The 13,920-nt window shown below is 39.5% G+C and overlaps 1 protein-coding gene across 1 annotated transcript; it reads right to left on the reverse strand.

The window, feature by feature from the left end:
- Positions 1 to 3,317: 3,317 nt before the first annotated feature.
- LOC115816229 (C-type mannose receptor 2-like) lies at positions 3,318 to 11,164 on the reverse strand. The gene is made up of 6 exons (XM_030779194.1): positions 11,128 to 11,164; positions 10,871 to 11,001; positions 10,134 to 10,354; positions 9,676 to 10,004; positions 9,111 to 9,476; positions 3,318 to 3,484 (listed from the first exon to the last, which is right to left on the reverse strand). The coding sequence occupies exons 1-6, from the start codon at positions 11,162 to 11,164 to the stop codon at positions 3,318 to 3,320; spliced, it is 1,251 nt and encodes a 416-aa protein (XP_030635054.1).
- Between the last annotated feature and the right edge of the window lie 2,756 nt (positions 11,165 to 13,920).

Genomic DNA, 13,920 nt, shown 5'->3' on the forward strand with positions numbered 1-13,920 from the left:
CTACATTATCAGGTCTGTGTAAAGGGTTTAGGCCTACTGAAGCTTTAAAATGACACTCTTCAAAGCCAGTTATGTTGTGACAACATGGTAGCATTAGCTTAAACTACATAATTATGCATTGTGCGTTTCATTGTATTCTTGAACGTGGATGGGATGCCTTGCATGGTGCAGCTGTTTGCAAAAAAAAAAAAAAAACAAAGAAAGAAAAAAAGAAAAAGAAAAGAAAATTGAATCACGGACAAGACATCTCTAAAGGACTGTCAATTGGAAACGAAAACAAATTTCATCATACACATTAGAGTATTACGATCCAAGCATAGTGATACCAGTTGTCATGATAATTACAACAAAAAGTAATTCAAACATTGGCCAGTCTAAGAAATCTGAATTTCCTTGTGTTCTCTCTCTTTTTCTCTCTCTCTCTCTTTTTTTAAGGCGCCGCAAATGAACTGTTGAAATTAGATCAACTGCAACCACGCTACTCCAAAACGTTGAATTAGTAACCAAACAAATTGATTTGGAATTTATCACCAGTAATGGTGATGAGTAGCGCTACATTAGACAAATAAACTTGCTTACCCAACACAATGCTCAACTCTGTATCTTTTTAGACTTATTAAAACTAGTTCGAAATGTTTGGAGTTTTTTTTTTTTTTTTAATAAAAATGTGGGCTAGCCTTTTTCTACTGTCTGTTTATTCTGTGCTTTGTGAACATTGCTTTCTGCCGATCTATTAAAGTAAACAGTGAATATGGTGAACAAAATTCTGAAGTAACGCTATTCCACCATGACAGGGGGCGGTGAAGCAGGTAGAGCGTGTTCTATCGGGTTACTGGACTACAGGTTCGAACCTGTGGTACACTAGACTCCCCTCCTAAAAGCTGTCGATTCTGCACGATCGTGTAGTCTCAGTACATGAGGAGAATGAGATAATCAAAAACAAAAGTATACGTCTTTATAATTAGCCAGTTCACCCATCCAGTCCAAGCATGCGCGTCCAAGCATCTCTGCTCTGATGTTATGACAGGCTATCGCAGCAATACAGTAAATCGTTGTTCTCGAATCTCAGTATAGCATTTACTTATATTCAGGTGCGTGAGTGCGTGCGTGAGTGCGCGGCGCGGGGGTGGGGGGGTGGAAGCGGGGGGCAGAGAGAGAGAGAGAGAGAGAGGGAGAGAGAGAGAGAGAGAGGAAAGGAGGGAGGAGTTTTTAAATGCTTATAACAAGTCGATGTGGGTTTCAGAATAGCTATACAGCCAAATACCGTGCTCCAGAGAGCTGCTGTGGTTGAACTTCTTGGTTTAGGTACGTGCATTTTTTAACGTTTTTAAGTTCTTGACATGTATTGCACCCTTTGCGGTATCATGCACTTTCAACGGCAGCTAACGGCAGACGAGCGGATTTACCCTGAAGTAGAAGGACATGAGATACAACTTTACAAGTTTTTTTCATTTGTAAAACAAGTCTAAATAGGCCTGCGCGTACATTTTTGATTACTTTGTACAAATACCTTCTGATGACTTTCAATATTTCATTGAATAAATAATAACGTTTAAGTAAACTGGTCAGTGTGATAAAATGTTCGAATAAACTGGTTAGTGTGATAAAAGCTAAACTACAGCAGACGCCACCGACACTGCCTCCTACAACGGTCCTCAATAACTAACCTCTATCGTAATATCACATTATTTTAGAATCCATATTCATTCTGTTCCACTTCGTTTGGACTCCACGAGCTCCACGTGAAAGGCGTTGCTTCGTAACTTGGTTATTGTACAACTGTACAGTGTACAGTTTATTGTTAAAGTTTATTATTAAAACTGTACAGTGAATTATACATCTTATTGATACAACATTGCCACGACTTAACGTGTGCTTGCTTTCAAACTTTATACACGCTATACCAGTCACACTGTAACTTTGAATAATCAGATAATACTAGCTACCTTTTTCCTCTATTTTTTTCGCTATTCTAACATATTTTGTGAAGCGTAGGCTATCACGTCCATACATACAACATACACATTTAATGACAGCCTAACAAAAAAGGCGGTTAAAAACCTGACCTGAAGTTCCCGGATGATCTGGAGCAAACACCTTGAGTCACACATCATCATTATCCCTCTTTTAAACATCTTGAACACACAGGGTTCCCTTACGATCATGTCATTTTAAGGGTAAATGTCACTCAACTGTCCTCACGTCATAGCCAATGTGCATGTGGGAGGGCGGGGCTAACGTTCAGGTTCAAGTAGACTATTGTATAATGAAATTCAAGTATCCTATTAAGTATAAGAGGGTATTCTAACGATATAATGATGGTTTCTAAGCAGCCTATATAGATTCATTTCAAACTGATCTCTTCGAATTGGCAAATGTCAAAATACTAAATACCTAACTAAAAAATGTGATGTGTACAGTTGGACCATTAAAAAAAAAAAAAAAAAGATAGGCTGGAATAGTCCGTTCAGTAGTTCTGCAGTGACAGGAACAGAAACTGATAGAGTGCAGAGGGACAGTTAGACTGTGTGTTGGCCAATACACTCAGTAGAGTTACAGGCACTAAAGGAGTGTGTATAGCTTATGGTGACAGTGGCCAGAAGGGAAGTTGTCATGGCGATCAGTCTGTCTGGGTTCTGGGTTCTCTAAAATTCCATGACATTGTCATACTCATGTAACTATGATACAGATGTAGACCTGCAGTTTCTACTATCAGTCAGATCCTAATGACTTTTGCCAAGTCCTAATAGACCAGCACGATACAGTTGTTCCTTATGGCAGAATCAGTAGTAGATGATTTTTTCGTAAAATCTAGAACAGCTGTCTTTTGAAAAACACACGTGTACAACACACAAAGAAAAATCACAAGCTTTCTGGGCCAATGCAAAACTCTAAACCACGACTCTGTGTTTTGTGTTCTCTTTTTCAGAGTGAACAAAAAGCAATACCCCCTATCAGCTCTGTAAACCTAGTGGCCTAAAATACATGAGCTCAAACCCTGAACATACCTCAACAAACGAGAAATGCAGAATTCGTCCTGAATGTTATTAAGCTGTCAGAATTCTCTTGTCTTGTTTCAAAAAAGAAAACAGTTGTGAAAAGGACTTTACAAATGGGTCGGCATATTGATTCTTAGTTCCTTAGCACTGAGTAAGACACTGAGGCAGATAATGTTTCACCTTCATGGATGAACCAGTTTCTCTTCTCCAGTGCCATGGTTCTTCTTCCATAAGGGAGATAAACTCTGTTATTTTTGTTTTCATACCTGTTGTGCATTTGAGACCTGTTATGCATTTGTGCATTTGGTTATATGGGCATCAGTGGCAGCTGGTGGTTGCAAAATTGGGGGGAGGAAAGAGGGTGCGCTTAGTGAAGTTTGGTGGTGGTGGTGGGGTGTTGGTGAGGGCACATGTGGGCATGTAAAACCCAGACTCGTTTAAAGCAGCAGTAAGGAGTTTTGGTCTAAAACTACTGAGGTAACTACCTAAAAGACATGCAAAAAACAACAGCAACAGCACAGTGAGCACTGATAAAAAGCTTGCTATCATTCTAACTGGTGTCTTTTTGGGATATAAGTTGGCAATGTTGTGCTGTGAAAGCTGTTCTTACATTTTCAAGGGGTGGTTTGACCACAGAAGTGCATAGTGCATGACCTTGGCAGCTAGTTGAAATGACAGTTGTGTTCTGTCTTTTACATGACCACATACTATAAAAATGAATTTTAAGATGACACCAAAACTAGTTGTCAATAAGAATATACCTAAAATGTGCTAAACTGCTGCATGCTGTTGTCTTAAAACCAAATTGCTAGAATTTAAAAACAAATTGTTATACTGATGATCTCTATTACAAGTATCTCTATTACGACACACTTTTACAGTGTGCTGCGCAATTTGCAACCATACGCCCTCATCCACAACTTGACCGATAGGCATCCTACCCAGCAATTTCAATCTAGCTATGGCACCAACACGATCTTTACATTTATCGTGGCATTTTGTTGCCCTATCCAAATTCTTGATGTCGCTAAATCCCTGAACAGACCACATTTGTGATTTCCCCATTAGCAGGCAAGGCCAGCAATACAGATGGGTGTTCTTTAGGCTGCTAGTGATATTTCTCATACAATATGGTGTTGAACATAGCGATCTTACCATTTGGTTTGGTAAACTCGATTTTTGCAGTTGGTCCTCCTGCTGCTTTGACCCTCTCATTGTCCAACAAGTGAAATGGTGTACTTAATAAAACATGAATAACATCTGCTGTTTCCATCGTGGCTTTATTAACAATGAACAAAGCTAGCTTCCAACAGAAAAAAACTTCTCGACAAAACACGACAATTCTTATCCTTGCTGTATGACTAATGACACAAGACAAGATTCTTGCATGAGATCACCAATAACCCCCGCCCTCAAAACTCTGATTGGGTATTCACCAGTGCAGTCAGCTCCGCTGATTGGTTCACTGATATCAGGTGCTAACGGTAGTTTCTACATCTGCGAATTTCACATTGCTCTCATTTGAATGGGCGGGAAATTCACACTGATGTTGCGAAATCAGTGTGAATTCGCAGAAGCTTGCAAAATTAAGATGGCAGATTTTCAACTTTATGCAAATAAGAACCAAGCGAGAACCAATCAGTTCAGCATGTGATGTCTTTGGTAGGCGATGTTTTCTAGAGAGGTGGAAGTAACGAAAAAAGTCTGACCGAGATCGCGGAGGCTAAATGCTACAGGTAGCATGAAAACATATATATGATTAAAAGATGTATCGGCGACCATTTGTGTCTACATCAACACGGGTTGTTGTTTACATGTTACATGAGCTTAGTCTGGGCCAGAGCGATACAAAAAACTCTCTCAACGGCTCTGGTCGGGGCAGGCAGACCACTGTAGAAGTTTATTTAAGCACTCGAACTTTTGAGCTAGGTGACTTGCTTGCTGTTTTCGTGACCACACCCCCAGTGCGAAATTTTGCAGTGCGAAATTCTCAAGGTGTTTCGCTGTGTGGAAACCTAGTGTAAATCCAGAGCCCCTGGCTAGACCCGTCCAAAGGGAGGTTCGTCCTCCCTTACTGCCATTCACCCCCATGTTAAAAGCCAGGACTCACAAACTGCTGGGCTAACGACCTTTTATATTGGACATCAAAGCGAGGCTTGGGGATGTCGGACAGTGCAGTAATTTTCAATTGCGGTAAGGGGTGTTACCGGTATTTTACATAGGGAGACGAAAGCACTACCTAAAGTGTGTGTGTGTGTCTCTCTAATGTTTCTTGAAAGAGGCTGGATGCACATGCAGATCCACTGATCTTTATTTGAAGTAAACAAGAGTTTCAAAGACTTACAGAATTCCAGATCAAGATCAAGATCAAGATCAAGAACAAAAAATAAACACGACACGGACAAAAACTCCAAACAATGCCAGAACGAAGAAACGGGAAAACAAGGAGTACTAAACAAGGCTTAACGAGGTATAATGAACTAAGCGCAGGTGAGAACAATGACTGAACTAAAAGACTAAACAGGGCTGAACCAAAAGCTGACAAAGAGGAGGGAAAACAAGAGAAACAGTGAAAACAGAATCCAGACTCGACACTAGAGGGAGAACTAATGAAAAAGGGGACACAGAGGAGACAGAGGGACCAGGGCATGACAGTGTGTGTGTGTGTGTGTATGTTGCAATGAAGATGAAATGATGTGAAGACAAAGGCAGAATACCAGAAAGACAGAGTAGTCACAAATGGTAAAGAGGAGAAAATTTATAGACAAGGGAACAGATCTTGACGTTACTGAGATCACAAGGAATATTTCTCTTTTCCTAAAAGATGAATCATTTTGCAAACATATTGATATGGAGTTAGTCACACAGACCTGAACTCCAGTGTTTTTTAGATCTACACATTCAAATCTAAAACCTCCCCCCAAAAAACTTGTTTTACTTGTCTGTAGTGTTTCCATGATGCTGCTAAAAATTTTCATCACAGAATGATCCTGTGGATCATTTTCCTGTGTGGAAACATAAACACAGACATACGGGAATTTTGATACAGACCCGAACTGCAGTGTTTTTAAATGTATAAATTTGCACTATGTGGCAACAGACATCCCTCTGTGGATCCTTTTGCCTATGTATAAAAATAAACAGCCATGTGGGAAGGGACACATAGACCTGTAATATTCACTGCTTTTAGTGCACCTCCTGTCAATTCTTCTTCTCTTCTGAAGTGTCTTCCAGTCTTCCGGGTTGGGATTTGGGGATTTTTTTTTTTACTCTGACTTTTACATTCGGATGTTTTTCTGAAATCAGCTTTGAATGATTTGCTTAATTAGAAAGCAAAAAAAAGAGACTCAGTCTGGATAACTTTATCCTGTCTGGGATAAAATTTTGCTAATTTAGATTAAACATTTCTTTGGCTCTTTTTTTTCCACATGATGGGAGGGGAGTGTGACCTGGAAGGTAACATGAAAATGGTCAGAGAGGGCCGTGGAATAGGGAGATACAACTACATGAGAGATAGTTAGGCTGCAAGCTAGAATAAGATCTAAGGTTTTGCCATTGGAATGAGTGGGTTCATGGACATATTGGTTAAAGCCAAAAGTGTCTATAATAGATGTGAATGCTTTTCTTAAGAGAATCAGAATTGTTATTGATGTGGATATTAAAATCCCCCATCATAAGGGTTTTATCCACTGTAGTTATAATATCAGAGATGAATTCAGAGAATTCATGTAGAAATTTACTATAGGGCCCAGGGGCCGATAGAGCACTGCTATAAGGAAGGATAAGGTAGTGCAGGATTGCTTCATGGAGAGCACCTCGAACCAGGCAAAGTTTTGTACGTTAAAAATGTTAGGAGCGAATTCGGTGTTATAAATTAGAGCTACACCCCCACCTTTCTTCACTGCTCTAGCAGCATGAGAGAAAGGCTATTTGGGGAGTGAGGCTTCATTTAAAGAGAAATAAACATCTGGCTTCAACCAAGTTTCACACAAACCCATCACATCAAGGCTAAGATCAGTGATCAGATCTCTGACGAGCAAGGCCTTATGGCAGAGCAATCTAATATTAATAAGACCTAACTTGAGGGTTATCAGGCTTACAACGATCAAATCAGAGGAGGGGTCAGCTGAATTGGAACTAAGTTGTTGTGAGATATGGTCTGTCTGACTCTAGACCAAAGTGTCCTGCGTGGGTGTGAGAGTACACTAATAGGAAATGGCAAATTGCTGCTGGCAGAGGGATGACCAGAGTGCAAGCTATGCTGTGCAACTGAGGCATAATGAGGACAAGGAGGATTAAGGAGGGAGGTAATCTCTGCAGAAGCCTCTCAACTAAATGAATAACCAGTCATATTAATCTTGACCTTATGTTGGAGGAGAGGAGTCATTGACTCATGGGGGGGCGGGGGGGGGTGCAGGGGTTGTAACCCCCCGTCAATAATCAATACAACAAGGGGAGGGATCAATACAGTCTGCGGGGGATGCGGGGGTCATGACCCCCAAAATAATCAATAATCAAAATAATCAATAATCGGCCAATATAACCCCCATCCCCCCGATTCAATGTAATTACCAAGCAATGAATTTTTTCAACATCCCACCCCCCCTCCCTGTGTAAGATTGGTTGCACCCAGCTCATCCTCCTCTCCCCGCGTTTTTTCACAGCAGTAACTGGTGTGAACAGTTGCAAGCCGGCATACAAAATGAAAACAGGAACAACAAAAGACCTACCAGCAATTTTAAATTGTTGGTCTAAAAAGAGAAAAACCTCTTCCTAACAGGAGGTATGCTATTGTAATGGAGCTACGACTCATTAGCCAAACAACTGAAGAAAAGTCTTGTTTTCTGCTGTGGTTTCATTGTGTTAGGTGAACTCTTAGCTGGCTAGCATGCCCCCGGACCCCCCTAAATGAGTGAAGATCTCAACCCCCCCAAAGTCCAGCCTTACACTTTACAGCGCGTCTTGACTGGTTTCTATTAATTCTGGTTGTTTCAGTGTATCTTAAGCAAAGTCAGTGATGTTAATATGATTTTAGCAGTAGGTTAATACGAAATATGAGAATGTCCTCAGGTGGCCAATATATGTATGCAAAGTGTATGGTAAATACCTACAGTATTTACATGAAAAATGAAAGTGTGAACAACAAAATTTCAACAAAGACCAAAACAAGCTTCATCTGTTAATGTAGAAAATCCCACTAAATGAGAAAAATTGAAAAAAATTGTGGAATAGCAACTCATGAAATATGTGGAAATATTGCATACATTTAATGATCTCCTGAGAAAACTTTAACAAACATTTGAGGAAATTATTCACCAACATGTTGTTTAGGTTTTGTTAGAAAGTTATACATACATACCATTCACAAGAGTGAAGACTTTAGATTAAATAATTGCAACTGAAACATTTTAGCTTTGAAGCCGCATTACACATTTATGGAAACTACTTATAATTCTAATAGCCCAGCAGTGAACTATATGCTTTTTAGAACTTACTGTGGTAATATGGTGTACATTCTAAAGAGATATGGCAGTGTGTTGTGTGAAGATTACAAAACTAAAGCTTAATTACTTATTAATTGGAAGATTATGAAGTAAAACAGAGTAAACGAATAAAACATCTGCATAATTGCAGGTAGGATTAATGGATTTTTTTGCTCTTTTTTTACAATGTCACAATGCATTCTGCAACAATTATGAGCACATAATTAAGGAAAAGGATTATTAAATCATATACAGAGATCACTGGGGGAAACACCATGGCCATCTCCAGTTCTGCTCTTGAGTCTCTGTCAGTGAGGGAAGCACAGGTCTCATGTCCAGAGTCCTCTGGTCCTAGTCCCCTTTGTGATATGACAACAAAAACAAAAGAGAGTGAATATTTCCACTCAGTCCATTTTACTGAGAGAAAACAAGACACACTCATAGACACTGCATCAGCACAGACAAGGCTGGTGAGGAAAATATTAACTGTGCCTTTCACTGGCATTAAACTCATAGATATGTGACATTTGTAATTATCCTTTAATCACCATTTCGGCAGTGACACGTGTAGCTCAGATCTCATCATTTTGCATATTTGCATATTTGAAAACAATGTCCTCAGACTTACCCTCATAAGCACTGCAGATGAAGTTAAGTTTATGAGTCTCTGGCAGACTGACCCACTCCTGCTGCTGCCCTCTCGACTGGATTGCTCCTGTTAATACTTCGTCCTGACAGGCCTCCACTGCTGTCCAATTACCTGGAACTAAGTTCTGGTAGCAGACAGACTCTCCATCCACCCAGAACCAAAAGCCCAGGGTGCAAGAGAAGCGTAGACCCATCCACACGTAGTCAGTGGTGGCATTCTTGGACCTCTCCTTCACCCAACGTATCATGTTCTCGTCATGGACAGAGACGAGGTCCACGTGGTTGTTTCTGCAGTGATTCAAAGCTTCTGACCAGGTCTTATTTTCACGGATCAGAACAAGCTTATCTGAGTGATGAGAATGATGAACATTTTAAGACAGAGAGAAAAAGAAGTCATCCATAGAACATAAATAGCATTTTTTGTGTTTTCTGTATGGGAAACATAGCCTGTCTGAGAAAACTGTAATGTATAGATTGTAGTTACCTAAGATTAAAAGCACAGAGATGACCATGATTTAGTAAATTGTATAAGACTGTAAGTTTACCTTGATAACAGACGAATGGCTGTTGAACCGAGCACCTCTGATCATTCCAGTCTCTCGTGTGTGGAGTTATTTCAGCACAATTCTCTATTCCTCCCTGATTGTCTGGCTGTTTTTTGTTCCAGTATCTGAATGAGGACTTACTCCCATCTGACCATGCCCAGTTGTCTCTGTACAGTCCGATCCAAACCTTCTTATCACTTGTTATCATCTCACTTATCTTCTCATTTTCAGTCTCGTTCCTCACAGTCACCATGTCTGTGTATTGTTCTCTGCAGTAGCTTTGAGCCTCAGACCAACTTTTCTGTTCAGTTATCAGTTTGTAAGGATGACTGAAGTTCGTCCCTGGAAAAACAGATACAGGTCCCATATCATTACTATTTGTTATGTAACTATATTGGCAAAAATGCAGGTCAGTTCACAGACCAGGATATAAAGATAGACAAAGCCTTAGTGGAAACTTACCATCAAAGCAGAGGAAATAGTTTTCATGGTGGCATGCAGCATCATTCCACTTGCCTGATTTTAAAAATTCAACACAGTTGTCCTGCCCTTGATTGTTGGGCTCACTATCATCCCAGTTTCTGTATTTGACTGGACTTCCATCAGACCACCACCACACGTCTTTGAACAGTCCGATCCAGACTTTATCATTGTCTATCTTTTTTTTATCTCTCAAATAGTTCAGTTCATGTCTGTTCCTCACACTAGCCAGTTCTGAGTGCTGAATTCTGCAGTACTTATGAGCTTCAGTCCAGTTCTTCATCTCTTGAATTAGTTTAAAATGGTTCTGCTTGTTTTCTGTCCGTTTGAGAGAAAAATGGAACTATGATTTGATCCATCGTGACTGAGGAAAAACAAATGTCTCAACCTATGTTGAACATTAAAAGACAATTCTTCTGATTGTTAGTAAGTGCAGTATGTTTTAAACACAAACGCAAACAATTCACAAAAACATTGTAACTAACAACCACAAGCAATACTCACTGTGATAACAGATGAAATGATGAGCAGAGCTGCAGTTGTCATGATACCACATATAATTTTGAATATACACACAGTTTCTATTGATAATATTTGTCTCTTTTTTATTTCCCCAGACTTTGGATTCATCCTCATCCTCTCCCTCTTCTCTCTTCAGGCCTATCCATGCCCTATCTGTTTTTGCTTTATTTAGAGAATCATTCAATTCTTTAATTTCTTGCATGTTGTCAATGGTGGCCAGATCAGTGAAATACTCTCTGCAGTGCTTCTGGGCTTCATTCCACATCTTATTCTCGTTCACAGCATAAAACTGACGAGGAACACCAGAGGCTGAACCACAAACTCCTGGTAAAAACACAATTTCAGGTTTTTTGCTTACCTACCCAACACAGATAAACTGTAATCCTGATGGTTTTTAATTAAAAAAAAAAGCAAAATGTTAAAAAGCAAAATATTTGTCAGAACACTGACCTTTGAGGAGCACGATGAAAAGCCAAGAATGATTCATCACTCTGGAGTGTCTCTTCATACACTAATTTTTAAGTAACAATTAAAAATAGGCTGTTGATCACCTCATTACTGAAAAACATTTCATTGTTATCATGTTACTGTACATACTGTACTTCTTTCAAAAGTAACTGAATTACTTTACCAATCACTGCATATAAAAGTAATTAGTTACTAAGGAAAGTAACCTAAGCATTACTTCTAAATGTTTGCTTCAAGTGTTTTATTAATGCATACCTTTGCATACCTAGCTTTGTAGAAGAGTGTTGTTTTACCAGGTGCTTCAGAAGTTTAGAATTACTATTCTTTGATGTGGATAAAGTTATCACACCTGCACATAGACTACAACTCACCAGTATATTTTTATCCTTGATCTCGGGGAGGGAAAAATAATGTCCATATTTCCAGGAAAGCAAGCTCACATTGCCCGAACTGTTTGCTATTGTAGGGGCTAATGCTGATTGATTGAATCACACATTCATTGCGCCACCTATGGTCAGGTGATGTTAGATCGTAAACAGGAATTTGGGGGAACAGGCTGCATTTGTCTGCTATAGTCTGCAGTTGTTCATTAATATTTTCACGCAAGCCAAAAGTGACGATTAACGAGTCCATTTAAATCTCAGTAACTGTAACTGTGTTATTTAATTTGAAAGGTAATTAGTTACATTACTCGTTACAGATGGAATTGCAGTACTTTGTAAGGCTTTGCTTCCAACACGGCACAAAATAAACGAAAAATGTAGCATATGATGAATGTTCTTCACTCAAAGCATCCTTCCATTTTATTTTTCAATCAATCAATCTATCAATCAAATTTTCAAAGCAAAAATATCTGTATTTAATTTTCATTTTAAGCAAATTGTTTTACCAGGAGATACCATGTCCTGTAATGCGAGAAGACCATAGAACTGTAGTTCAGTATCCTGTAAGTTATAAATCCAGAGACCAGCAAAGCTTAAGTGCAGATCCTGCATTAATGTTAAAGATGACCAAATGTAAACATGGATATGAGCATAGCTTTCTTCAAAGGTGGTTTTCTAAAGGAGTTAGCTGAAGAGAAGAAAGAGAATTTAAAACTTTATATCAAAATAGGCAAAGAATTAATAGAGATGAATTAGTTGCCTAAAAATAATTTGTTTGCTAAAAAAAATAAATAAATCAACATATTCTGCTGATGACAGCTAATTTGAATTTGTCAGATGACTGCATAGCTGACCTTAAAGTCAAATTCTCCAGAGCATTTGCACATTACACACAACAAACAAAATGCAGACACAAACATGCTCACACATTTAGGCTTAACAAAGAGCTCAGATAATTAAAACCCCAAATATTGCAAAATGTTTGTCATTGATTTACTATGCAATTTGTTATGTCATTTCATAATCATGAGATGTACCAAAGACAACCATGTACCAAAGACAACCATGTTAAATTACAGACCACTCTCGACCACTACACTCACTCACTCACTCACTCACTCATTATCTAAGCCGCTTATCCTGATTAGGGTTGCGGGGGGTGCTGGAGCCTATCCCAGCGCTCATAGGGCAAAAGGCAGGGAAACACCTGGGACAGGTCACCAGACCATCGCAGGGCAGACACACAGACAAACACACCCACACACACATTCATACCTAGGGGCAATTTAGTGTCTCCAATTCACCTAACCTGCATGTCCTTGGACTGTGGGAGGAAACCGGAGCTCCCGGAGGAAGCCATGCAGACACGGGGAGAACATGCAAACTCCACACAGAAAGGACCTTGGCCAGCTCTACCCACTGCGCCACTGTGCCGCCCCCAACCACTACATAAAATTATAACTATATGCAAATCATTTCTATTTGTTAACAGGGATCTGAATTAATGTCTCATAGTTCCCTGCGTTAACCAGGGGGTAGCTGAATGATCGGTCTTTTCTGAAAATACGGAATAGTTAGGACATGTTAACTAAACCTTACCCTAGTGTGGCACCCACTGCCAGGTTGAGTTCACAAGATAACATGAGAGAATGCTAACATTCAAAGTACTGGACATTCAAGTGAACAGAGACTCCTTTGGGCAGTAGTTCGCAAACAGAATATTTATGCTTTTAAAATATGCATAAGATTCACTTTGGCTTAAAAATGTGACAGCTGGTGTTAGATCATCCATAGGTTAAAGCATAGAAGGCATGGAAAATTGCACATAAAACCTATGTAGTAAGGAGCACTTGGATTCAAAATAACAAAATACCCAAACCCAAACTCAAAGGGAATTTAAGATTAACAATAAATACGCAGTAAGAAAAAAGAGGGCTTTAGGGATGCTGCAATGCTACATCCAGACACTGGGAGGAGCAATGTCCACAGCACGGACCCGCCGCCAAAGACAACCACAAACTGGGCAGGGTGTGGCCATCTAAAGGTTCGGGAAAGAAGAAGAAAAAGGGAGTGTGTGATAAAAATATCGAAAAAGTTCTGTGCAAAGGTATTTTAGGGGCAAGGCATAACGCTGTGTCAACACTGTGACGTCAAAGACATAACTTGTACCTAAAACTTGGAACGAGGTGCCCCTCAAGAAAAACTATTGTTCTGAAAGCAAAAATCGAACGAATTATTAACTCAAATCACGCTTTCTAATACATAAGAAAAAACACTTATATGAAAATAACTGCGATTCTGCGCTTACAATACACCACAAGGCAAGGCAAGGAAAACACGAGTCCATTCAATTCTTGTTAATATTCTAAGCTCAAATGCATCTGTACAAAGG

The sequence above is a fragment of the Chanos chanos genome, chromosome 7, assembly GCF_902362185.1.
Source record: "Chanos chanos chromosome 7, fChaCha1.1, whole genome shotgun sequence".
Taxonomy (NCBI): Eukaryota; Metazoa; Chordata; class Actinopteri; order Gonorynchiformes; family Chanidae; genus Chanos; species Chanos chanos.